Source organism: Passer montanus, unplaced genomic scaffold (genome assembly GCF_014805655.1).
Source record: "Passer montanus isolate IOZ18808 unplaced genomic scaffold, ASM1480565v1 scaffold153, whole genome shotgun sequence".
Taxonomy (NCBI): Eukaryota; Metazoa; Chordata; class Aves; order Passeriformes; family Passeridae; genus Passer; species Passer montanus.
Window position 1 is genome coordinate 269,561 of NW_024362385.1, and position 26,743 is coordinate 296,303.

Sequence of the window (26,743 nt, forward strand, 5' to 3'; positions counted from 1 at the left end):
TGGGGCAGCATCCCAATTCACAGGGGATTACATATTCACTCTGCCAACCCTTAAGCTTCTGGATCTGCACATAGGAGTCTTAGGCTCCTTATGGAGTCAGTTAAGTCCCCTGTCACCTAAATTAGGTATTCTGAATTATCACACGAGATTGAAAACCTGACTTTCAAGCATGGCTGCTTATTTGGGAATATGCCACTCCTAGTTGTTCTGGGAGCACCTTGACCTTGATTAACACATGGCAAAAACTGCAGGTCCCACTGATTTCTCATTGAGCTGGAGGCATTAAAGGCCCGGCCTCCAACTGGAGAAGTAAAACCAAACACAACAAAAATCAGAAGCCAGTTTTGAAAACAAGCCTTATAGCTCTCTGCCAGAGGACTGGAACAACTTTTATAGGGGACTGCTTCCCTACATTTTGAGTCCCAATGCAATACCTTAACCACAGTACTATTCTTTACTCTTAATTATAGAAGTTACAGAAAAGTCTAGAAGCTACAGGTCAAGCCAAAGGGTTTCTTTGGGTTTTTTAAAGCAGTAATGCAAACCTCAGGAAAATAATTTATGAGAAGGTACTGGCTCTTTAAAGAGGGAAAAATAATTTATTGGGAGGAGGGGACTACGTTTTACTCATGATCTGCCTTGTTTGATCAGAACACAAGGAAAACAGGGCTCAGAGAATAAAATGCCATGTAACTGCAGCCATCAATAGTGCTGGACCCATAGGCAGAAATGAGCCCTGACTAAAAATGCAGATGAAGCACCATAAAAAGTGAGAAACAAAAGGCTATGTAATATGTCCAAAAAAAGTTAAGAGAAATTGTCCTTCTTTGTTGTTGTTCTACTCTATCTGTGTTATTTTATTCCCAGACCATGCTACGTAAAACAAAAACAAAATCAGCAGGGAAATCTGAAGTTGCAGCCAGAATTACTTGATAGTGTAGAAACAAAAGTCTTTTGAGAAGACTTCTACAAATCCTCAGTAAGTCCCTATATCTTAGGCAATCCACAGTTGACTGAATGTTAAAAATGAAAACATTCAAATTTGGGGTCAAAGATAGAGAAGTCGCCAAATGAGCCTCAAGTTTTCTTGTGAATCAGGTCCAATTTTCTTAATCTGTGCTTCCTGACCAAGAAGAAAACTACAGAGGTTTCATACAAATCTATGAACAGAAGATTTCACAAGCCCCAAATCAGCAGGTTTTTTCTCTATTTTAAAAGTTATCTGTCTTGAAATAAATATTTTTAAACACAGTTGTTCTCTCTCTCTCTTGCCCTCTCTATGATGTTGAAAGTCATCCAGAGTAGACTAAACCTCTAAAAAATATTGCCTTGCTTTTCTTTCACCTCATATCATCTGGATTGCCAGTTCTAGGTCTTCACTATTTTTGCATGAGCATCTGCTGGCATCCTCTAAGGATGTGTCAATGTGTCTCAGGCGCTGGGTAAAATCACCAGGAGGTGGTAAAGTGAAGGGAAAGACACAGTGCTGGATAGCTTTGGAACAGAGATTTCTTTCTTCCAGCACATTAATTCATTTAAAATCCAAGCATCCAAATGCTTTTTAGGAGAATGTATGGATGGAAACACAGAGCTATCATTTCCTGACTACTTGTAAGCTACCACTGGTGAGTGAATGATGTCATGTCATCAAAGGATGCAGGGTAAACCCAGACACCTCCTTTATTCTGGGGCTACATCAGGCCTGCATTAGGGCAAAACATTAGAAAGCACATTTTGGGCATACACAAATCAGAAATCTATCCTTTAAAGTTTGGTTTTTGTTTCTATGTAGCAGGTAATTTTCAGCAGTTATTCCATGAGCAGCACAGTAACCTGTCCTGCATGCTCACCTTTAGGCATATTTGGACTTTCTGAAGAAGGCTGTGCTGCTTGTGTCTGTCATCACTTGCTGGCGCAACTTTTTAATTAGAAACTGACAAGACCAAGAAGACTGACTGCAGATTTCAGTGATTGATTTACAAGAAGTTTCTTGAAAGATCCCTTTATGAGTAGAAGTTCTTTGTTATTCAACCCAAAGAGGAGCATGCAGACCATGGACATGTTCTTGGAATCTGAAAAGGCATTTGTCATGACTGAGTGAGAGTATTCATTTGAAGTTCTTAGGAAATTTGGCACGAGAGGTCCCATTTAAAATCAATCCATTTTCTCAGCCTTGGGGGCACAAAGTGAGACATAGAGGAGAAAGCTGACATCATCCAGTTGTCTGACAAATCAGATGACTGGTAGAGTTGTTCTAACAAAACATTGGGACGGGCAAATGATTCACCACACTATACAGGGAATGATCTGTGTGGACTCTGGAATGTGAAGTCAACCAGTGGCATATTTAAAAGACTGATATGTTGCTCACCTCTATCAGTAACTGCTTATATTTTTCTTAATTTCTTAGGTTGCAGTCCTGTGATGGTGCTAAGGAGCAAGGCTGAATCATGTCACAATGTCTTTGAAATAAATTTTTAGACATAAAATGAAAACCAGTGGAATAGCAAGCAGATGTAGCATGCAAGGTTTCTAAGAAGATTACTCTCAGGAGCAACTTACCAAAATAAAGGAAATCTTAATGGTCCTGCAGAATTTTGGTTCTTAGAACCACATTCCCCATATCTCTGTTTCCCACAACTGTTGCTGCAGCTTGAGGGCTCAAATACAGGCCATGGTCACTGCCACCTCATGCCATGCAGCTCTGTGCTGTGTGTTGACAAGCTGAGCTTAGTGCTGGGACTTGCTAAGATTCCCAGGCTAGGTTTAGATTAAGAGCCAGAAGGTTTGGGGTCAGCACATCATAGGAGGCTAGTTTTGGGGTCTATGAAGATCCCAGGCTGGATCTTCATAGATTATGAGTGAACTTGCTACTACTCAACATTTTAAAGAGGAGTAGCTACCTGCGCTGTGTGCTTCTTCTGAGAGATAAAGTTTTACTGGCACTCGTACACCTTTGTAGTCTCTCCCAGAAAAAGCCCCAGAATGCAGACACCTTTAGAGAACACTTTCAAGACAAATAGAGAGTAATAAACACACCACACTGGCTTCCCTACCAAGGCAAAGCTGGAGAGCTCTAGGTGAATTAATTAGCAAAGGACCAGCTGGACCACCTTATTGCAGGTATTGCAGGCAGAGGCTCTGAATGTTCCCTGATGGTTTTGTACTTGTAAAGTGCCCAAGGCTGCAGCACAGACACTGAAGACAACCAAACAAACAGCATAAACCCCTCTGCGAGCTCCTTTGATCTTGTGTATGAATTAGGATTCAGTCAGGAGATTCATGAGAGCAGCCAGTGCTGCACAAACCAGCAGGCCTGAAAATTGCACAAGAACCCAGCACAGAGAGGAATACTGAAGAACCTACTGGGCCACTGTTTTGACAGTCCTTTCTCTTGTACAGGACTCTTACAAAGCTCTTTCTGATCCCTGAGGCTGTAATACCCTCCTGTGCAAACAGAACTGGGGGTACAGTGGGATTGACAACCTCCCAGCTGATGTGCTCTATTTGTATGTGACACCACAGTCCTCCCCCACTTCCCTCAGCTAATTTCCCCTTGTCTTGCCATGCTCCAGAGCATCTCATGATTGCTACATGAAGACTGACAGCAAGCAAAAGCCATTTGGATTACACTCTGCTGCCTTGCTTAGACTCCAGAGCATGAACTGAAATGGAGCAGTGTTGAGGGAGCAGGTTTTTTTTCATTTATCATGAGGACTGATTTTAAAAAAGTAAAACTTTAAACACGTTTTCTTTTCTAAAATCTGTATTAGGCTTTCTGACTCCACAACTCCCCTGAAGCAGTAAGTAGTGCACACAGACAGAATGACCAACATCTACTTCAAAAAGAAAAAGGAGCAAGAGAGGGATCTGTTCCAGCAACTACTGGACCTAATCCAAGAGAAGGCCCTAAAGCATTTCCCGGAGAATCCTCAGAGGACTGAAATGGAGCTCATTGCCCTGGAAAGAGCCTTGACACAGGCATTGCAGGGAGGAATGTCATGGATTAACTTCCTTTGTGATTGGCTCTACACTGCAGAGCGCTGCACTCTGGAGAAGATACACATTCAGGGGTGATTGGAGGGCCTCCCCACAGCATGCAGTGTGTAATCCCACCAGAAGAAGATGGATGAGAACAAAGGCATTACTTACACTGGTCATTCTTAAACTGTGGTGTGTGCTTTGCAGATCCCTAGCACTTTTGCAGTGGAGGTCCTGATTTGTATCCAATTACCTTTCTGTTTTCTTTTCTAAAATTCTAAAACTATTAGGCTTTCTGACTCCACAACTCCCCTGAAGCAGTAAGTAGTGCACACAGACAGAATGACCAACATCTACTTCAAAAAGAAAAAGGAGCAAGAGAGGGATCTGTTCCAGCAACTACTGGACCTAATCCAAGAGAAGGCCCTAAAGCATTTCCCGGAGAATCCTCAGAGGACTGAAATGGAGCTCATTGCCCTGGAAAGAGCCTTGACACAGGCATTGCAGGGAGGAATGTCATGGATTAACTTCCTTTGTGATTGGCTCTACACTGCAGAGCGCTGCACTCTGGAGAAGATACACATTCAGGGGTGATTGGAGGGCCTCCCCACAGCATGCAGTGTGTAATCCCACCAGAAGAAGATGGATGAGAACAAAGGCATTACTTACACTGGTCATTCTTAAACTGTGGTGTGTGCTTTGCAGATCCCTAGCACTTTTGCAGTGGAGGTCCTGATTTGTATCCAATTACCTTTCAGTCTCCTTGCTTTGTTGCTTAGCTGCCTTATTACCGAAAGGTCAATTCACCAGGGGCTTGCTATTCAGGAAACAATGTGATACCTCTGGTTTTGCATTTATTTTCTGTTATTGCTTATCACAAAATAAACTTATTCTGATGCCACCCAGTTGCTAATTTCATTGGAGTACCACCTACTGAAAGCATAATATCCTTCCATGCTGTTAACTCCAAGTGTGATTAAATGCAAACATATATTCTTGGTTACATGACATTCCTTCCCCCCAACTATTTTCTGGTCTCTAAATGGGAGCATAATGCCTCCCAGATCCTGTGTCCCTGACCACACAAGGCAGCCTGACAGAGGATCTCTTGACCTTCTGATCCCCACAGTCCTTCAGCATCTTTCTTGTACACTCACAAATGTGCAAAAGCCATCAGACACTTAGCATGAAAAACTGACAAGGCTAGGAACAATCACCTTTTAAACAGGCATTGCTACTGAGTGCAGCTATTCTGGAGAATATTCACAGCACTCTGCATACCCACAGTTCAGAATTAGACTACTGTTTCCTTCTGTACAATTAATATAATGAACATGATGGTTTTAGAAAGCAGAGAAGCATCAGGCAAGGTGTTTTTTCCTGTTATGGTATGAAGCTCTGAACTGACATATGTCAAAATCCACTCAGAGTAACTGTTCTCACTGGTGATATCCTTGCATGAAGGGCATGAAAGGAATTTCGGTTTGCATAAATTACCTCTGCACCAAAGCAGGAACCTGTGATTTGGGGCATGTGATTTAATTTTGTGTGGTCATCTTATTTTTTATGCTATTATAAGTAATCAAAACATTAACATGTCAGCTGGTGCAGATACCTGAGAAAGCCCATTTGTCAGAAGGGACCTTTCCTAAACTGTTTAAAATGCAGTGCAACTAATAAACCCCTTTGCATTGCTGTGTCCTATTAAGTGATACAGCAGCATGACAAAAATCACAAATGCCTGTGGCACAGCAACCTCCACAGCTGAGCAGTCATTGCGAAACTGGATCTGGAGAGAAGCTCTGTGTGTGAACCTGATGCTGATGCAGAGAGGAGTGGAACCTCTGGCAACAGAGGTTGGTGGCTCCAGGATGGCATCTGCTCCCTGCTGCACCCACCACTGCACCCAAAGTGCTGCTGCACGGATCAGACCTGTGACAGATTAATGTTCTGCTGAAGTACTCACTCAGTTTCCTCCTCATCATCAATACCCAAGAAGAAGCAGGGACATTGATTTCCAAGCGCCCTGTACTTTGTGGTGGCCATCCCAAGGTGTACTGCCAGAGAAACCACCAGGAGCAGAATGAAGGGGCACAGAAGTGGCAGAGCATCACAAGAGGGGCTGTCTTCCCAAAACACCACACCATGCCATCAGATGAGGTCATAGCTACATCAACATAACGGTCAACAAGGAGGGTGCTACAAACCAGTGTGGCTTGATGTATTTAAATGCCACGCAGTTTGATGATGTTCTGGCAAACAAAGTAACAAAGGACAATATCTATGTGTGAACTCACAGCTGTCATAGAAAATAATACAATGTTAGTTCTGCAGAGGGGGTCTCTCTGCTTTATGTGCTTCCAGAGGGATTCTGAGCCAGCCCAGCAGGTCTCCTGCAAATCCTCCTCCCACTAGAAAGAGCTGTGTGAATGCACAGGCAACATGCATTAGAACACAGCCGTTTGGCTGAAGTCCAGCCTCGAGTCAGCTGAGCATCTGCAGGAATGCGGGGCTCCTCACTGCAGACTGACAGCAGCACAGCTGTGAGAAAGCACATCAAGGATCCTTGGCAGAACCCTCCACTCAGTGCAAAATATTGGTGTAGCATGCTATGTTTGGAGTGACTATAGGAGCTATCATTAAAACTCTATAAAAGTGATGATGTTCTCCCAGTGCCTGAGGCTCACAGAGCCATCAGCTTATCAGATATGAATGCAGGAGACCAGATCGCTCTCAAGAAATTTTTCATGTTTTCCCAGTACAGGCTGCCTTAAAAAAAAAAAAAAAAAAAAAGAGAGAGAGAGAGAAAGTTAAAAGGAAATTCCTGAATAAAGGCAAGAAATTCACACCATATATGGCTAGGAATATTTGAGGAAGATGTCCTGATTGTAGAAAAAAAATAATATTATAGCTAAACAGAAGATTACTGCCAATTTGTTCTGACAAAGACTTTTGGCATGTCTTCTCTTATGGTGTCCAGTTCTTCTCAGGCACTAAAAAGAACTGATGTAGAGACAATTAAAATAAATGGAATCTGTTTTGTGATCCCATTGGGAACTGGAATTTAAGTGCCAGAAAGCTATCAGCATTTTATGCTTATGCACTTCCTAGGGTCTTTCTGTCTCTTAGATTTGAAGATCACACCCCTTGGCTGGATCACAGAACTCCAGAAAGATAGGCAGGGAAACATTTATAAATATGTAGTGAGGGAAATTGATACAACCAGTAAACTAAAAGCATGACAAGCATGCTCATGAATAAAGATGATAAAATTACTGTATGGTCAGAATCAGAGCTGTTGTGCGGTATTTTTTCTGTAGTTGACCTCTAAAATACAAGGGGTGACAATCTTGCCCCACTGAAACCAGTGGGATTTGTGCCATTGACTTCAAGACAGCTAGGATTTTACCCCATGTAATGAGCTATGGAAACCAAGCCAAAAGAATCCCATGTGTTCCTTGAACTCTGTGAACTGGAAATCCAGTTTCAAACTGCAGAGCCCATGTTCAGCTCTGTATGTAATAGATGCAAAGCAGAGGCTGTCATCTTCAGAAATACATCTGCAGTGGAGCTAGTCCCACAGACAAATTTGTGACAAAAGAGAACCAAACCCCCAAAAATCTGGTTTTCATGTTGGTCTAGCTACTGCAGGTGTGTTCCAGTCAGTGTGCCTCTCCAGTCCAGGATTTTTTCCCCCTTTCTCCTGAAGGAAAGCATTTGGTGCATGAAAAGCTATTGCTAAAATTTTGCCTGTTAATGTCCCAAACTAAACAGGTGGATTTTTACTAACAAAATGGAAAATATTATTTATGACTCTATTTAGAAGATAACCAGGTTCATTATCACTTTATGGCATATGGTTGTTATTTATGGCATATGGGAGTTCCCCACAGAATCCCATATCCAAGTCCCTGTTCAACAGAAGAAAGATTCCTCTGTTGGTGATTCGGTAACACAGAAGAACTTGGGGTTTAAAGATCATATTTACAATATGCCATGTATGGCTTTATCTGCTGGGGTAGTAGCTCATTGTACATAAAGAAAAGGCTGCATTGCCTCATTGGTAATATACAATAAATTATTGACAGAAAGAGTATATGCCCAGTGACTGCAAATTCCTTTCTAGAGGGAACCTGGAAGGACCTTAGTTTCTGGGGGCAAATCGCCAAGTGCAATAGTGAATAGGCTGTTTTCACTGTCCTCTCCCTGTCCTATCATGAATGTGTCCTCTCACCACCTCGTTTGCTGGATATTGATCTCAGTGGACTTAGAACTCAAAGAGCTGAGAGTGGCACGATGACACTCTGTCATGGGGAAAGGAGAAAATATGCTGCAATCAGAAACTAATATTGGATTTGGGGGCTTGCCTTGCTCTATTTCCTCCCCCTTCCTCCTGTACAAGGGAGTTTTTATGTCTCCCCTGAGTAGACATTAGCAGCATGGAGAATATCTGTCTCGGACCATCTAATGTGTGGAAAAATAAGCCAGAGCTGGCCCTGAGGGTGGCTGAAGTGACATGAAGTAGCTGCCCACTGCACAGACTTGTCCATCTTTCTAAGTGATTAACTGCAGAACTGGCAGCACAAGGAACAGTCTGAAATTGGGGATGCATCCTGGATGCATTTTCTGACTGAGAATGTTGATAAATGCAAGCAGCCAGGGAGGAGAAGACTTGCAGAAGGCTCTTCACCTGGTTTGCTGACTGAAGTTAGGAAACCTTGTTATAGTCAGGCCTCAACAGCAACATCCTGAAAACACTGAACAATAACATCTCCATTATATTCACAATATATTCTAAGACAGCTATCCACACACTTTTGGCCATTAGGAGCATGAGATTATGAATATCTTTTCCCACATGTACAAGATCAGAGACAGCAACTTCCACCTAAATGCCAGTCGTATAAGTTTTTAGCAGCTGGATGTTTCCGTTTATCCTTTCTCTGTATTTTATTAAAATCATAGTGGTAAAAGAGCTCAGTGAAATTTATATTCTGTACTATACAACTCGACAAAGTATTTTGCAAGCAGGAAAATACAAGTGAGATTTTAATGGAAGCAAAAAGTTGTACCCTGCATACAGTATGGTCCATTTACCTGTATCAAGGAGAAATGTCACATTGCAATGTGTGTGTGTGTTACCATGAGATAACACATGCCTTCTGGGAATTAGGAAACATTTTGCCTTGCTTGAGCCTTCAGCAGAACGGCAGGAATTATCTCATGATAATAAGTAACCCAAAATGTCTAATTCTTGCAAGAAAATGGCAGGGAGAAAACAAACAATTATTTCATTGTTATGAAAGATCATGTTCTTTTCCACTGACAAAAAAGTTAGTGATTGAAGATGCCTCAGGAATATATCAGAACTATCTATATGCCTCTACCTAATGAATCTATGGGTCTGCAGTTTATTATGCATAGAGGTATAATATACATAGGGATAGACACAATTTTCAGATGTATATAGACATTTTAAAAAGACCTTTATGCCTATACTTAATAAATTGTGCACATATGTTTAACTTTATACCTGTTTAACATGATGATACTTTTTAATTCGAATTTGGACTTGCTTTGAACATGTGGCACAATTACACCTTTCTAAATGCTCTAAATGCTAATGCTACAGGATGAAAATGGAGCTTTTAATACATGGATTTATGTACAGGTTCATAAGACAGTTTTAGAAACACCTAACTATATTCAATTTTGAAAATAACTAAGTGTGCATATCTAAAAGTATTATTTTTGTAGCAATTAGTTTTCAATAAACTTTTAGAAAGAAGCAGCTGCAATCCAGAGAAGAATACCTTTTGTCCCCAAAATTTATTGTTTTATAGGTATTGAAGCTTCACTTAATTAGAGTTAACTGCAAGATGATGACACATTATAAAGCACTTCTCTGCACTTAACTTTTGAGATTACTGCAGACTTACATGCCTGAAATCTGCCACAGACAGGCAGGCATACGGCTGTTTCTTTATTTTCATCATCTCTGGGCAAAATTCTACCATGGTCAGCCTTGGGTTCTTTAGGAATTTGCCAGAAGCCAAAAAAAGAGAAAAGAAAAAAAAAAAGAAAAAGAAAAAGAAGAAAAGAAAAAGGTAAGGGAGGATGTTAATATTTGACTTTAGGATTAGAAGGGGTTTATGTTAATTATTGATATGTCTCCTTTAATGTATATGACATGTCCCTTGAGACTGATGAGATAGCTACAGAATATTAGCGACCTTTCCCTAGACTAAAGTTAAGCAAAATATTAACAACAAAAAATTCATTCCTTTAGCCTTATTATTGGGAAGAGATCAAAGAACAAAATTTGTAGCTCCATAAACACAGGCCTCAAGAAACATTCCTCATACCAAGGTGAGGGAGTCAGCCCGGTTCATGCATTTGCAGAATCTACTCTTCAGTGCTCATTATTATTTGATACATGAACAACACCAACACATTGCAGCCAATGGCTCGTTCATGAACTATGCATTAGGACAACTGCTTAGACCAGCTGCCTAAAGCTTGTCCTGGTTTGCTAGATGGCACCATTTCTGACCCCTGTCTGTGTAGCTCTCCAACCCATAGGAGGATTTCAGCATGGTTAATTCATGCAGTTTATGAACTAGGTGAACACTTCCACAAATATTTGCAAAACTTTCTTGCTACCTAGATATGATTGCAAGGGAAATTCTATTTATCAGCATTGTCAGAAGAAGCAAAACTGCATTTTTATTGAATTCAAAGAACCCAAAAATGTGAGAAAAAAGAGAGAAGCATGAGTTAACTCATAAAAAATATGGCTATAAAGAAATTAGCCGGGGTAACAGACTGCATGTGAGATTAATTTGGGGGGATCTCTCCCTGCTGCAGACTTTCTGGATAGACTAATTTATTCTTCTTCTGTTGCCATTAGTATGAAGAGCATAAGATTACCCAAGAATCCCAAGATAGATGGGTAAAAGTGAATTTTGTAGTTACACTGAACAAGTCTGAAGGGAGAAAGACTGGTAAGATCCATGAAATATAAATGAAGAGAGGAAGAGTAATAATTTACTTTTTTTTCCCTCTCCCAAAAGCAGCTCTCTCCTTTCCTCTGAGAAGCAGCAATCCCAACCTTCTCTCCCATGTCTCACAGGCTGCTGGGAATAGAGGGGAAGAAGATTGACATAGTGGTACAGTCATGCTGCAGGAAAACCAACAGCAAGGGTGAAAAGAAGGATGGGATGGGATGGGATGGGATGGGATGGGATGGGACGGGACGGGACGGGACGGGACGGGACGGGACGGGACGGGACGGGATGGGATGGGATGGGATGGGATGGGATGGGATGGGATGGGATGGGACAGGGAAGGCTTGGAGAGCTACTGCTAGGTGGTGGTACCAGCAGCTGTGCCATCAGGAGGTAGAGCTCAGGTACTCAGGCTAGGACAGTCCATGCTGACTGTGCCATCCCCAAAGACTTCCACCCTCCCAAGGACGCCAGCTGCTGAGCACCTGCTCCAAAGCTTCCCAGTTGCAGGGATATGAGGACTGTAATGAGAAAGATTCTCAGGTGCCATGATAAAACAAGTTTTATAAGTAACAGAGATAGAAATATCACCAAATCATAGAATGGTTTGAATTGGAAGGGACCTCAAAGTTCATGTCACCAATGCCCCTACAGTGGACAGGGACACTTTCCACTAGACCAGGTGCTCAGAGCCCCATCCAACCTGACCTTGCCAGTACCCCATGACCCTCACAGTCAAGGATTTCTTCCTAATGTCTCATCTAAACTTACTCTCTGTCAGTTTGAAGCCATTTCCCCTTGTCCTATCACTACACACCCCTATGAAAAGTCCGTCTTCAACTTTCTTGCGGGCCCTCTTTAGGTACTGGAAGGTGCTCTAAGGTGTCCATCTCTTCTCCAGGCTGAACAGCCTCAATTCCCAGCCTGTCTTTTTGTCTTGTCAAGGAATTCCCATTTCCATTGGTGGCATTGATTTAGATCTGTCTTGAGTGTCCCGCTCTGTACATTTTTCTAGCCATTCATTAGTGGTTTTCTTATTGTTGTCACAATAAATTACTCTACAGTGAGTATGTGATTGTTAAATATTAGTTAATTTTGTTGGATCATCTTCCCTAAATGGAACAATATTTTATTGGCTCTGTCCCTTGATATTCTGTTCTCACCCTGCTATTTACTATGCTCATTTATTGCTTAATTTGAATTTTAGTCTGCTCTGTCATTTGTCCTCCACATCTCAGCATGCTATGTACTGGTAATAATAATAACCAAGATCCATATTCTGAGCTTATTAATGGAAGAATAAATTTGAAACTTCTGTGTAGGCTTCACCAGAGGTCTAGAGAGCTTACAAGAACCATGATCTTTACACTGAAATTGCACATGTATGCATTGGTTTTGGTGCAGATCATGTTGTAACATCAAGGCTTTTGTATGAAGCCTTAAATTCATTAACCTCATGATTTCTCTCAGAGTACTAAAATAAATGAGTCTTACAAAGAGTGAGTAGCACTTATAATTAGTAAAACAATTACAACAAGAGCAGAATCTATCACCATGCACTATTTTAATATAATTACTAAGCATTAGCATTTGCTTTGGCCCACATGATGAGTCACTGTCTGCATGAATGATGATGGGGACCAGCTTGTCTGCTGGCATATACTGGGATAGCCCTAGCAGAGTCACTAGAGAGGAGCTTCTTACAGCCCCGGGGATTATGGCCCTGGCAGCTCCACCATGAGCCTCACTGGGAGTCAGATCCAATCTCTAGCTTATTTTTTCTAAGAGGTAACTAAAATTAATAACTAACTAGGAATGAAAATGAGGGAAAGAAAAAATACTTGCGCAAATGTGTGGTTCCTTTTCAGTGATTCAAGTTTACTGCACATGCTACATCAAAACAAATCTTCACAATTACATTTTTCTTGGGGGAAGGGAGGTGTTGGTTTTGGGTTTTTTTTCTGAACTCCTACACTATGGTTAAAAGCTTAAAGCAGGCTGAGTTGTGCAAGGCTGTGTTGAGACTGATTAGACAGGAAAGCGCGCTGTGACACTCCCATCCGTGTGAAATAAGAACAAAGCAGCCCCTGAAGTCCATCCTTGCCGGAGCCTGATATTCCTCCCACTTGTTCATGTCAGCAGTCTTGATGCAGGAGCAGGAGATGCATTCAGTTCTTACTCAGCAACAACTGCAATGGAAATCAGAGGGAAGGGTGTGGGCCCAGCTGTCTTTTATCCATCAGGATTTGAACTACTGCAAGTTCTTTTCTAGTAAAAGCTCAATAAAAAGCTGACCAAAACACCTTAAGATTTGTTCCAGTGGATTTTTATACACTTCTTCAGGGTAAATAGTGGGAATACAAGAGCAGTGCCAAAAGTAAGGTTTGAGACACAGTTCTAAACTAAAGAATTTTTTTTAAAATTTTTTAAGGGGTTTTTTTGGGTTTTTTTTTTTTAGTTTTGCAATGGAAATAAACTTTGTTGTTGTCAAAGACGGACTTGCAAACCATACTGGAAAGTGTTTGATTCCGGTGAGATCTTCTGTCTAATACATCATTGCAAACACATCAGACCTGTGTAAAAAATGAAACTGTTCTAAGCAAACCATTAGCTTACTAAACTTGTTGTCAGATATTTTACCCAGATTTTTAGTACTCCTAAAAGATGCTGGACTTCAGTGTTTCAGCTAAATGTCCTTAATTCATTTTACATCACTGTCAACAACACTAAGTTATGAATATCCCAGAATAAAGTCTGGCATTTTCTTCCATCCCTGTAAGCACTGACACCATCACAGAGCATTTTTGCTAACTTTAAACTAAGCTGATGAGTTACAGAGAGGAACAACTCTCCCTGTAGCAGCAGAGGGCCAGATAGGAACAACTAGCCATGATTAACCCCTGACAGATTTGAACAGTGACCTAGATACCAGAAGCAGCACAGCACCTAACAACATGAAATAGAAACAAAATCCATAACCTTTATTAAATATAGTGTTGCATTTCATCCCACTGCAGAGACGTCATTATCATGCTGTGGGCAAAGATGAAAATAACACACCTGATACTATGCATTTATATAATGCATAATAATGCTTAGCAGACATAGAGCACTGCTCATTCTCAAAACACAATCATTCAAAGCTCATTAAAACTGTGAGGTAGAGCAGTGTGTTGCTTCTTTTTATTCTTTTAATCATTATTTTTCCCCTAAAGCTTATTGAGTAAGTGCATCATATCAAGGAACATCATATCTATGGCTAAATTCTGATCAAATTACTTTGGTGAAACTACTAATTATCTTTGAAACCAATGAAAAGCTTCCAGCAATACAACCAAAATCATAATCTGGATCCTATTTATACATGACATAAAGCTGAATTGTTATTGGATAGCTTGATACAGCTAAAAATAACCCCTTTGGTTTATTTTTATCTCATTTTGGAAATCAGGTTCACATGGTTTCTTACTTCTCTGATTAACCTAAAATGTAGAATCTGACAATGTGCTTATTTTCTTTTTTGCTGTGTTCTCCTATCTGTTTCCAGACATCTTCCTTTCCCAGCTGGGAAAGCAAGATGGTGTGGTTTTGCAAGGGGATGGTTCTGATGGCAGACTAAGGCCCTGTATAGCCTGTTATCCCACCTCAGGAGTGGCCAGGTAATTCAGAGTAAAGTTCCCTTCCCTCTCCACACACCTGACTTTGGGGTGCTACTTTTGTGCAGAGATAGAGTCAATTCAAAGTGAACCATGCTGCCGATTATTCTAATCTGGTTGTTCTACACCCTCTTCAGATCTTTAAATAAGACTTCTAGAATCCATCCTCTTTTAAATCCATGGCTGAAGCTATTGCAGTCAAGGTTACTGCCAGCTCTGTCTCAGCAGATGTTACAGGAGGCCCAGATGGCCTTCCTTTGCTCCTGATAACCTTGGAGAAGGTGGGATAGATCTCAGCTTAGCCTTCAGTCCACTGTAAGATGTGGTCAGGATGACTCATGGCAGTCAGCAGCTGTTGGCCATTTTGTTCCATATGCAAATTCTGGGAGGGATAAAATTTACTTTCTCTTGTGGAAGTAATGAATTCATTTGAACAGGCCATTGTGGTTGAACCGGTAAAAAGTTCAGGAATGCCTGTGTCAGTTCTTTCCTTCCAATGTTTTATTCTATCCTGTCATTTTGTCAATTAAGGCTATTCTGCCAGTTCAGTGCAGTCAGCAGAAAACAAAACAAGGCAACTGCTTTTTTTTTGGGGGGGTGGAGGAAGGGCTAGGGGAAAGATGGAAAAAATGTACCACACAACCCAAGTCATTTTAAGCCTCTAAAGTGGTAGAGTGACTCAATAAAAAAATGAAACCTAGTACACTCAATAAGGTATTTTAACCAAATAAGGTATTACAAAAATAAGTTCTAAATAAGTAAAAAAATACACAGAGAGACATACACAGATATGTTAAACACTGCAGTCAGCAGTTTAGCTCAAATATTTCTCTCCTTGGTCACCTTAAAATGGCCAGAGGAAAGACTTCAGACTGACCCTGTGCTCCCTGAGGATTACATAGGGTCTTTGCCACAGTTAGAGACCTTCGTTTTACAGAATCGTTTATTGGATCAACTCATAACAAATCCTGCAGTTGTCCCTGGATCAAAAGCTGTTCTTCCTTGGATCAGAATATGCAATACTGCTGCAGGATAGCTCTGCACCTTTCTGCATCAAGGAGTTCTTGCTGTGCTGCTGTAGAATACATCTTAGGAAAAATTAGATCCTGCCAGGGATAGCAGCTCCATTTAGCACAGAATTTCTGTTTCCACAGAAACCACACCACTGAAGTCTGCAGAGGGCAGATGTGGAGTGAGAACATCTGTGACCACTTAGGTTAATTGCCTTTCCCAACTCTTCCCCCACTTCTGGTCTCTGGTGGCCCTCTGAAGATCAATGGCAGATCACCAGCCATCTTGTTGTAGGCTTTCTGCCATCCTGCCCCATCTCCTGGGATTATCTAAAGCTGGGTTTAAAACTGTATCCAGAGGGTCCCCAAGGACTACTTCTAGCGAGTCTGCGGTCTCCTTTGTCCCTGGCTTTCTCTCTGCTCCTGGACAGACCATTTAGACCCTCTGCTCCTCAGATCTACAGCTTACCAACAGCTCAGAAAGATTCCCACCTCAAATGTAGAGATGCATTATGTTTTATTTGATAGCTCAGATACAAATGTGATAGGAATCACAAAGATTTAAATGATTATTTTACTCTTTAACATGTTTTCATAACAAATAAATATTTTCAGATGAAAGGAATGCCAAGATATTGTGTATTCATTACAGATAATTCCAACATACTACATGGTTTTCATTATTACTCTCTGATAGTCTTTTCTAAGAATGTTAATGTTTCCCAAAAAATGAAGAGCAAAAAAATGTTGTCAGTGCTGATGCATGAAAATTATTCAAGCCTTATCTCCTCTGCCAAGATACTAATCTAAATTCAAGCTAAAAAAAAGAAAAAAAAGAAACTTTTTTAAAAACTAAGTTTGAAACCACTACTAAAAGCCACAACAGTCAGAAAATGCTGCAGCAAAAGAAAACAAGGGGTGAAATGCACAGAGTTGCCATTGCCCCAGGTTTCATTGTGGTTCTACCAGTGCTATGGTGGCTTGCTAGTTTCCTTTTGAAACTCTTCAGATGTGGGAATAAGTTCGCTGTACGGCTGAAGAGACTGACGGCATCAAAAGAAAGATGAGATATCAAAGCTGAAGGAAACAATCAGAACTAGCTACATTTAACTATGATTATTAAGAGACAGTACATCCCAGATCTTTAACATAGTAGGACCAGTTTACAAGACCCTTCTGGCTTTTTAGGCCATCAGAGACGTGCCCAGGGACAGAGCAACTGCCCTTAAAAGGTTCTTCAGACCACCAGCAACCCACATATTTAAGAGATAATTCTCTCTTCTCTGGAGCAGATTTTCTGATACCATTTTAGAGGCCTTGGGGATGTGCAAGAAATTTATGCAACAACAAAGGTGTACTGTGATTTTATTATCCTTCTCCCAGACATCCAGGGTAATCAATGACAAATGCTGCTTTTATTTACTGTTTTCATATAAAGTTCTTACATTGATATTCTTAGGGCAGTTCTTTGCAATGGCATTAAACAATAAAAAACTACAGTTGTCCATAAAAAGTGAAGACACAAACTTAACTACTAAATTTCAGTACAACTGACCTTGAGACAAATTCTGGCCTGTTAAATGTATTTAAACATTTTGGGGAGGTTTTTTGCACATACGTGATAAGAGTACTCCAAAAAGGTATGGCTTGCTATTAAAAAACAAAACCCTTCAATTGTTTGCAGGTTTAAAGTATTAGGACAAATTATAAGTTACTTAACTTTCCACCAAGATTGTACTTCCTAATGATTCTTTCAGCAAAATCAGAATCTTGATTGTAACTATTAACATATTTACAAAGTCTATATATATTCAGAGTACATGTAGTTTTTTTCCAGTGTCCCTCATGAATGTAAAGAATCCATGGAGCCCTGTATCTGTAGTTTGTAATGACCTCAGGATTCCTTAATGCTGTTGAATCCTTACTGCATGCAGCTGGAGGTACTTTGCTCTTTCATATTTGCCACGTCTTTCATTTAGTTTTCCACACTACAGTAGATGTCCTGGTGTAATGAAAGGCAATAAAGAGCATGATTTTGCTCTGTTTTATTCACATCTCAGTGGTCACCTGTTCCTGTGTTATTTCTGAACCTCTCACCCTTTTGCTGTTGAGAACTGAATTTGAAAATTGTGGGAAAAGGTTTCATTCAAGCCAGTGTCTAAAATCACTACTACAGTAGTGGATGGGATTTGGGTCCTGGTAAGGTGGTGGAATATCCACATTTTTAATGCTGAAGTTGAAGCCACTCACTAAGTAGACATCATTCCTGCTGGGCACTAAGCAGGACTTAATGCTACTTGAAGCAGCAATAATTTTTGGCATATTTTAGTTGCAGGTCTCAGACAGTTTGAAGCTTTCTCCTTCCAGGCTATTTTTGTGCTCAGCCCAGTGCCTTTCTTCTGCTTTGTCTCTTTAGAGAGTGACTGAGTTATGACAGGACCATCTCTGAGGTCACCTTCTCTTCCATGCAGCTCTTCAGTCATTGTGCCTGCATTTTCCCATCTGGGGGAAACATGAAGCCTGTAGTAACAACACAACAAAATTAAACAGTGTTATTAAATGAATGACTGACCTTGGTAACATGAAAGAAGATGACAACAGTAACAACTATGGCCAAAACTACTGCAAAGCAGATCTTCAGATAATAAGAATTACTACATTATTACACTTTCAATTTCCGATGAAATTTTCCTATGAAAACTGACCAAAGCTTATTCAAATTGTAAGGCAGGAAGTCTCTCTAAGCTTTGCCTTAGTTAGTGATGCCACTAAACATTTAGAAGACATTGAAGCTTACACTTCTTTCTTCCCTGATCACAGGTGTATATACAAATCCATACCAGGATGGGTTTGCATCAGTGGGAGTTTTGACCAAGTAAGGATTGCAGAGTCAGGCCCCACCACACAGAGCCCTAGACATAGTCTTGTTTTTACTTGGGATAAAAGTGAGTGCATTTTGATGAGCTAAGCAACTAAACTAGGTTAATATCCAGTTTGTCAACAAACTTGTTTTGGCATGCCACCTAGACCATGGCTGCTTACCTCAAATAAACCCAATCTTGGATTATTTAGTTCCCAGTAAACTAAAGGACCCTAAAATTTCCTTCGCAGTTGGTAGCTCCAGCTATGTGAGGAGACAGCTAGGAATTCATAGAAGCCCTTGCCAGGGTTTGGGAGGCTTTGGTCCGAGGATGAGCTGGGAACCTCTATTGTTTCCATACTGACAAATCATGCATGCTCAGAGCAACATGATGCTGAATGTGCAAAGAGCAAGTCCAGTTGCACTGCTCTTACAACATGGGCACATTCTCTGCCTGTGCCTGCATCAGCTGTTTTCCCAAATATGTGGAAAACTCCACTGTGGGCTGACCAGTGCTGAGAAGCTGGGGATACCTCTTGAATGACACCATAATTAATACAGCCAGAATTACACACACTACTAATGTGTTGACCTATACATAGAGATGCATATATAAGTGTTATTTATAAGTAATGTATAACAGTCAGTGCTCTTTCATGAGCACATAAGAGCTTCCTGAAGATAGATACACAACTCATGAAGTGCCTTCCCAAGTGTTTTCCTAAGGAAGATTTTTCAGAACAAGGATTGTGTTTACAGAATTTATGACGATGTTTACAGCCTCAGCTACACAAATCTGTCAAAATATCGCAAATGGAACTTCAGACCCACTATTTTGCTTCTGATGCAGGAGAAGCTGGAGGGTTTCTTGCCTTTTTTTTTTGTTTGTTTTTAGAATTTGGTGAAGGGTTTGGCTGGTTTTCCAGCAAAAGCTGCTGTTGTGTAAATATTAGTAACTTCTCAAAGACAAAAATGCATGTATGGTTCTAGTTTTAAGCACATGAGGTCATTGGTTAAGTGTTCGAGGACTGTGAGCTGGTCGGACATGAGCAGAAGGATGCGCTGCACAGTCTTGTTGATCGCATTTCAACTTCAAGTGGATAAAGGAGGCTGGAGGGCTGGCTGAGGTGCACAAATAAACGGTTTGATTTACACAAATGCTCTGACGCTGACACAGGGTTTCACAAACCTCCAGAGAATGCATGAATTGCAGACTTGAAGGTGTGCAAGAGGCAGAAGGGCTGCCCCACTGCCATTCTTCAGGCTCTTGGTTACCAGACAACGGAGAGCTAAGGAGGGACAGCTGCCGGCAACCCACTAGCCAATATCAGCGGCCCCAGCACCCCAAGGTCTCTGTCCCACAGTCCACAAGCAGGGTGTTTGGGGCTCCCCAGGCCATCGACTCGCCGAGCCGCGCTGGCTCTCTCGGAGGCCTCTCCATCCTGCCAGGCTGAGGGACACGCCCGGTCCCCCGGCGGGCCCTGGCTCCGGAGCACTGGCGGCACGCCCTCCCCTCGGCGGAGCATCACACCAGTCCCACACCAGCACAGGCCTTAACGAGTTGGAAGGGACCCACAAGGACCATCGAGTCCCACTCCTGGCTCTGCACACGACAGTCCTAGGAATCACACCACGTGCCTGAAAGCTCTGTCCTAAAGCTTTTTAAGTCTCTCAGGCTTGTGCTGTGACCACTTCCCTGGGGAGCGCGTTCCACTGCCCAACCACCTCTAAGCAATGAACCCTTTCCTGAAATCCAACATAAACCTCCCCTGACTGAGATCCAGGCCATTCTCTAGGGTCTCTTCACTGGTCACCACAGAGGAGAGATCAGTCCTGCCTCTTGGTGACTATGAGATCCCATTTCACTTCAGCCCCGGGCCCAGACCGCGCTCCCGCCCGGCTCCCACCCAGGTTGGGCCCATGACGGAGCCGCAACCACCTCGACACTGGCGCCACAGCAGCGCCCGCCCGCGCTTGCCGCGCCCGCCCGTACCACCCAGCGCTTCCTGCGGCGCGGCCGGCGGGGCGGGCCTGGCACGGGGAGGAGGAGGAGGGGAGAAGCGGGGAGGGGAGCGAGGCGGAGTTAGTACCGCCGCCGGATGCTGTGAGGAGGCGCCGCGGCCCCCCTGCGCTGCTGGTCGCTCACCTGAGCGGGCAGGAGGGCGGGGGAGGAGGAGGAGTCGGCAGCCGAGCTGCGCGGAGCCCGGCGGCAGCGAGGCGGCCGAAGGGGCAGCCCGGCGGTTGGGCGAGGCGATGGCGCCGGGTGCGTAGCGGACAGGAGGCCTCGCGTCCCGCCGTGTGCGCCTGGCTGCCGGCGGGGGCGGCCGGCGGGCTCCGCCGAGGCCTAAGAGAGGCCTCTGTCCTCGGAGCGCCGGGCACGGCGCCGCCGCGGCCCGCACGATGTCCACCCGCACGCCGCTGCCCACCGTCAATGAGCGGGACACGGAGAACGTGAGTGTAGCGCCGGGACCCCCCTCCCTCCCTGCCTCGCTCCGCCTCTTCCCGGTACCCGGTGGCGGCCTGGCCCTTCGTGCCGCCCAGGCCGAGTGCCCCAGGGGCGGGAGGGCTGCGGCCGTGCCGAGCGCCGGGCCGGCACCGCCGCCTGCCTGTGCCCAGGTTCCTCCACGCGGCACTGCCGGGGCGGGTCCGGCCCTCCGCGCTCCACGTCGCCCCAGCCCGCCCGCGGTCCCGGGCCTCCGGCGGGGAGCCCTCCAGCAGCCCCTTCCAGCGCTGTTGGGCCGGGCCGCGCCGGCCTGGGCTGCCCTGCCCTTCTATGTCCTCGGCTGTCGGCGCGTACGGGCTGCTGGCTGGGGGCCCCCGCCAGCGAGAGGCCTGTAGCCCCTGCGGGCGGCAGCCGGGGTGCCCCGCGTTAGGGCGGCCCCCGCACACGGCACCTCCGCGCCTGCCTTGGGATATCCACTTGTGGGCTGTCTGACAGCCTGGCACTTGGCCTTGCCTCACCTTTTGGGGTTCAGCCGTACTTGCTCTTTGTTCGGTTTGCACCTCCAAGACGGTCCCTGATGTTGTTGTATCCCTTCCTCTGCTTTGCTTTGTGTTGCCTCTGAGGGAGTCAGAGTCTTTGCTTCTTCCCGAGTTCATTGTACCTTCCTTTGTGCTCAGTTTAAATATTTTTGCGGTCCTCTCTGCTCCTCCCGGACTCGATGAGTGGTGTTCTCTGCTCTAGTGGTCTTTCATAGAAAATAATCAGTCTTGGCTATGATGGACGGTGTACCTGAGGAATGCTGGACCATGTCTGGACCTGTCCATCAGTGATGATTATTTACATAGGTGGTGGTGCGGGAGTTGTGAAATTTTCCTCTTGGGTGAGGGGACCAGTGTTAAAAGCACTATTGTTTGCAGTATGTGTACTTAATTGCCTTTGGGGGGTTGGCAGAAGGAGGGGGAAAAGGAGTCATAGGAAATGTAACACATGCAGTCATACCCACCTTCTGTTTATGTGGAAAATGATTGGTAAGAAACGAAGGAAGATGGCCTAGTGGGCGGAAATGGGTTGAAGAAGATGTTTGTTTGTAGTGCATCAGTCTATTCTATAGACATTCTGGTTAGTAGCAGGAACTCCTGAGGTTTGTAACTATACAAGCCCAAGCAGTAGTGCTTCCTGAATAGGTTACTGACTGATATGAAATGAAAGGTAAATGTAAGAAGCTGATTTGGAAAACAAAGGTAACAGCTAATATAGCTAGAGAAGTGAAACCCCAGTGTGGTAAATTATTATAATGAGCTTTTAGTATCAGTTACTCAGTGGAAGTTTAATTGATACAGCAATATCAGACTTATTACTAGTTAAAGCAAATAGATGTGTTTGTCTGTCCTTACTGTTCATGGACTGATGAGTTCTATGTTACTGTAAGACCAGTAAAAGCAAGTCCTTGGGATGAAAATTTCGATTTAATTAAATGATAAAGTCCAGGTTTCTGTGATGCATGTTACTCACGAGTCTCTATTTCAGATGTATATAGGAATGTAGATAAGAGATGACAGGAAAGGATAAGACGTATTTATGTATATATCTGGTAATGCAGTCCATAAGACTTGCAAAATTTACACAAGGCAAATGGAAATATTTTCAAATATCATCATCTTTTATGGAATGAAAACTTCAAAGTGTTGGTTGTTAATTTAGAAAATATGCTACTCGTGAGTGATCAGTTTTGACACCTAAGGAATACTAAGTGTTTTTATTATTGTAATTTCAGAGAGTGCTTTGGCATTTGAAACACCTAGGTTTGTACAGGGTATTAGAATACTTAAAATTGCACATTTGCTTCTGAAAACTGTGGTGTAGGTCTGAAACCTTATACTAATGAGTATAATCTTCTAGCCAGATAATCGCCAAAGATCTGTGCAGTTGTAAATTCCCCAATCTACACAGAGTTACTCCAGTGCTGTCATTAGTGGCCATCTGCAGGATTTTGGAGCAGAGACCTCGAGCTCTGCCTGTTGGGCAGCCTTGGGAGCTGTCCTGGTCACCTGTGGTGTCTCTTACATCAGACCTTTGGCTAAAGTGGCAAATGTAGGATGGAGGAGGAGTAGGTGGTCCATTGCTGACTTCCTGATCAGCAGCATTCCTTGATTTAAAATGGATTCTGCGAGGGTGAGGTGAGACTCTTAAATTACTTTTAATGTGCTTCCTTCTGCTCATAAACTCTAATGGACTGGGAAACTGTTCATGCTGGTGGCTCATGATGGACAAATTCAAACTAGTAAGCTCTGGGTAATCGAGGTGGTGAGAAGTTGTAACTAAAGGAAGAAGTAATTGGGAAGAGTGAGGAATTATGGAGCTGGTAAAAAAGTCCATCTTTGTAGTGCATATTTCCAGTTCTCTGGTGTGTATATTAGCAGAGCTCTCCTGAGCAGCTCATGGTGATCTTCAGGAGAGGCTCTTTTCTTCTGCTTGGTGCGCGTGGCTATCTCACAGTGTTGCTCCGCTGTGTGACTCCCAAGGGACAGACTGGAGCTCTGTGTTTGGAGAGAGCTGATTGATGCTTCTGAGTACAACCCTACGTTTGTGTCCAGCTGTGCTCTGCGCATGGGGTGAGGTTGTTGCATGAAATCATGGGGAGCTATGCTGCCACCACCACTCTGTCTCTTGGCAGCTGCTTTCAGTACTTTGAAATAGAAAACAAATAAAATTTTAATGTGTGCTTTTCTCAGTGAATATGCAAGCATTTGTGTTATCATTTGAAAAAAGAAATTATAATATTTGGTATAACACCTATCAGAAGAATATACATTCCTTGAGGAATTTCAGGAATTCCTGATGGGATGGGTGGAAAACTTGCTTGTTTCCATAATGCCTTTTGTCCCACAGTGCCCTTTGAAAATATTTTAGAAAGGATAAGATCAGGCAGCATATTACTTGATAAAGTCTTATCACAAAGCTGGGCTGGAGTGAAAAGAACAGGAACCGGCAGCAAGGGAGGGACAACAGGTGGAGGGAGCCAGGGCTGGGGAAGCATCAGTGTGTGTGTAACTGATAGGTCTGCACTGTGGAGCTTTACACTCTTTTCTTTACCTTTCTGGTATTCCTGACATCTCCCAGTGCTGTGCTTAGTTTCCCTAGCATATGTCCATAAATACTTTTCACTGGAAATGTTATTTCTCGTTCGTGAAAGCTGTGTTTAAGGAAGCAAAGTAGATTGTGATTATCAAACACTAATTCTTACTAACAGTTTATTTGGAATCTTGGGGAAATTAATGGGTGGAGGCAGTACTGTATTTCATGTGTATTACTAGATTTATTTTTTCAAGTAAGGGGTAAGAGCAGTATTCAAAATAATAATTTGTCCTGTGTTTTGATTTTGTACATGTAACTATTTACAGCCTCCTCTTGATACACTACCTGCCACAGTCTACAAAAAATGTATCTCTGGATTCAAACAATTGCAGTTGGAGTTCGTGTGGGTGAACTGAGTTTCCCATCTTTGCTGTTGATGGAAAAAGAGAAGGACAGGAATCAAAAGTTTTGAGCTAGAATATCTCTTCTGTTTTCATTGAGTTGGTATTAATTGAGGAAAGAGGGGCTTTTATGCTTTTCCCTTCATAACATGTTGCCTTGTATTGTGTCATTTAATTGAGGAGTATTTATCCTGAATCAAGGCAAAAGAGAAGAAATACATAGGTAATATATTCTCTTTGATGTTTTTGGGAGCTCTGTGTAAGAAAAGACTCAGAGATTCAACAGTTGGCTGTATACTACTTGCTGTATAGTACTTTAGTAAGAATGAGAATGCTTAGAAGTAGATTGCTTTTTCTGACATAAGGACCTCTTAGGCATAAGAATACTTTTTTTTCTTCTATAGTAAGTGTAATTTAAACTTTTGAAGGTATTACTATTACATGTGAAGGTATTGCTGTTTATTTGTGCTGTGGTTTCACCTATCTGGCTAAGTTTTAGGGTATTATTTTGTTTTGTACTTTTCAAATACCTCAAAGTTGTTTAATTCTGCTGGAGCAATCTGGCATGTTTACGGTGGAAGAAGAAATGAACAAGGCAGGAGTGCTGGATGATAACTCTGGCCAGAGTTGAGGAGGAATGTGGGAATTGTGGTTTGTCTTACCTAGCCAGTGCTATGTGAGAATGATTGAGATGTCATGGCAGGGGAAATTTTAAGAAGGATAAACCAGTGACATATGACCATGTGATTTGCTTCACTGTCATAAAAGTAATTATAACTTCGACACATTCACACCCATTTGTGGGTTAGCTATGGGATGGTGACATCTCAGATGCCAGCTCAGGTAGGTGTGGTGAAGGATGCCCTTCTAACAGGGGAGCCTATGAGACAGCTGCATTTTAAAGAGCAAAGAAATTGAACAGGGCAAGAGATGAGAGGATAGAATGAAATGGTCAAGTTGGGATGATAATGATTATACCATGTTTAATTTCTTTATGGTTTGGGTTTTTTTTCCCCTTTTGGATTTGCTTTTGCACAATAAGAACACATGGTTTTGATTTGGACACAGGGGGCGTGGGAGAAAGCATCTGACAAGAATTCTTTCTTTCAGTGCCTTAAGCAGAAGGACGGCTTAATTTCCAAGCCTTATGGATTCAAGAGTACATCTCTATCTTATCCACAGGAGATGGACTTGAGCAAAGTGAAGAATGTCTGAGATTTTTTCCTTGCAAGTTTATTTTCCTTGATCATACATAACACCGTTAGGTTCTATGTTTGTTGAAATGGTAAGAAGCGGGTATGTGCTCCTTATCTTGTTTTGAAGGTTTGTGTTTTCTGTATGCGGATTTTCTCTTGTTGTTATTTTGCTTCATATCTGAACTGAGCTCCTATGTTGTCGGGGGAAAACGTGCTGAGCTGAAGAGAGAGAGCAAGGTTCATTTTGAAGTTAACCTTCTGTGTGGATTAGAGAGAGTAATGAGTAATTAGAAAGAGAGTAATTAGACAGGCAATACACATGCTTGCTTTCATTTTCTTTATGTAAAGAGGAATATTTTGGTACAAAGCACTGAAAATGTTAATGATTCAGTGTTCTTTCTAGGCATCACAAATGCGTGTACAGTATTATGGTTCAGTAAGAGTTAATGCAGTTTGCTTGTAGTACTTGTTTTATTTCATACTTCACGGGGTTTTCAGGTTCATAGGTAAACATAAAGTTGGATTGTTTGTGGTTGATGTTCTGAAAACTGTACTTACATGGTCACTGATTTAAACACTGAACTAGAACAAGGAGAATATGTTCTGGGAAAACTGACCAGCGGGGTCTTTTCCATTGTGTATTTCTGATCCTATGGACTTACTGTTTATATTAAGAGAGATTTAAATGGGTTTTTCATCTCTGCATTTTAAATGTTTCAATCATCAGTAAAGGCAGGATTTTCCCCTATGACACCTGATTACATTTGCACACTAATGTTTCTACTCTAAATGTGTTAATTTTCCACCATCACAATTGCTGTTGCTCAGCAGAGGAATCACCTGCCAGCTTTCAATTGTTATCAGTAGTTTAAACACAGGAAAAATAATCACTACATTTTAAGTGCAGATGCTGTGATTTCTCTAAAATTATATTCTCAGTGATTTGTAGTTGTACTTGTGGAGTTTTTCCTCTTGTTCTCAGAATTTAGATAGACCTGACTGTACTCTCTTACTGATGCTTGAGAGAACTTTAAACAGGGTTCCAGTAGAGCAGATTCATTAAGAAACTATCCTGTAAGAAGATGATTTTACAATTAATGTGGAACTAGAAAAC

At 42.4% G+C, this 26,743-nt stretch overlaps 1 protein-coding gene across 8 annotated transcripts in view; it reads left to right on the forward strand.

The window, feature by feature from the left end:
* The first annotated feature begins 20,604 nt into the window (after nt 1-20,604).
* MARK1 (microtubule affinity regulating kinase 1) overlaps nt 20,605-26,743 on the forward strand; it is a 57,278-nt gene continuing 51,139 nt past the window's right edge. For 3 of the 8 annotated variants that reach the window (XR_005626767.1, XM_039702025.1, XM_039702026.1), the window contains exon 1: nt 20,840-20,965. Coding sequence is in view for 6 of the 8 variants with exons in the window: in XM_039702025.1 (XP_039557959.1) it covers nt 20,915-20,965 (51 nt within the window). In the remaining 2 variants the exon portion in view is untranslated. Of the gene's footprint in view, nt 20,966-26,743 lie in introns of all 8 variants that reach the window. The other 5 variants (XM_039702021.1, XM_039702023.1, XR_005626768.1 and 2 more) reach the window with 4 other exon arrangements.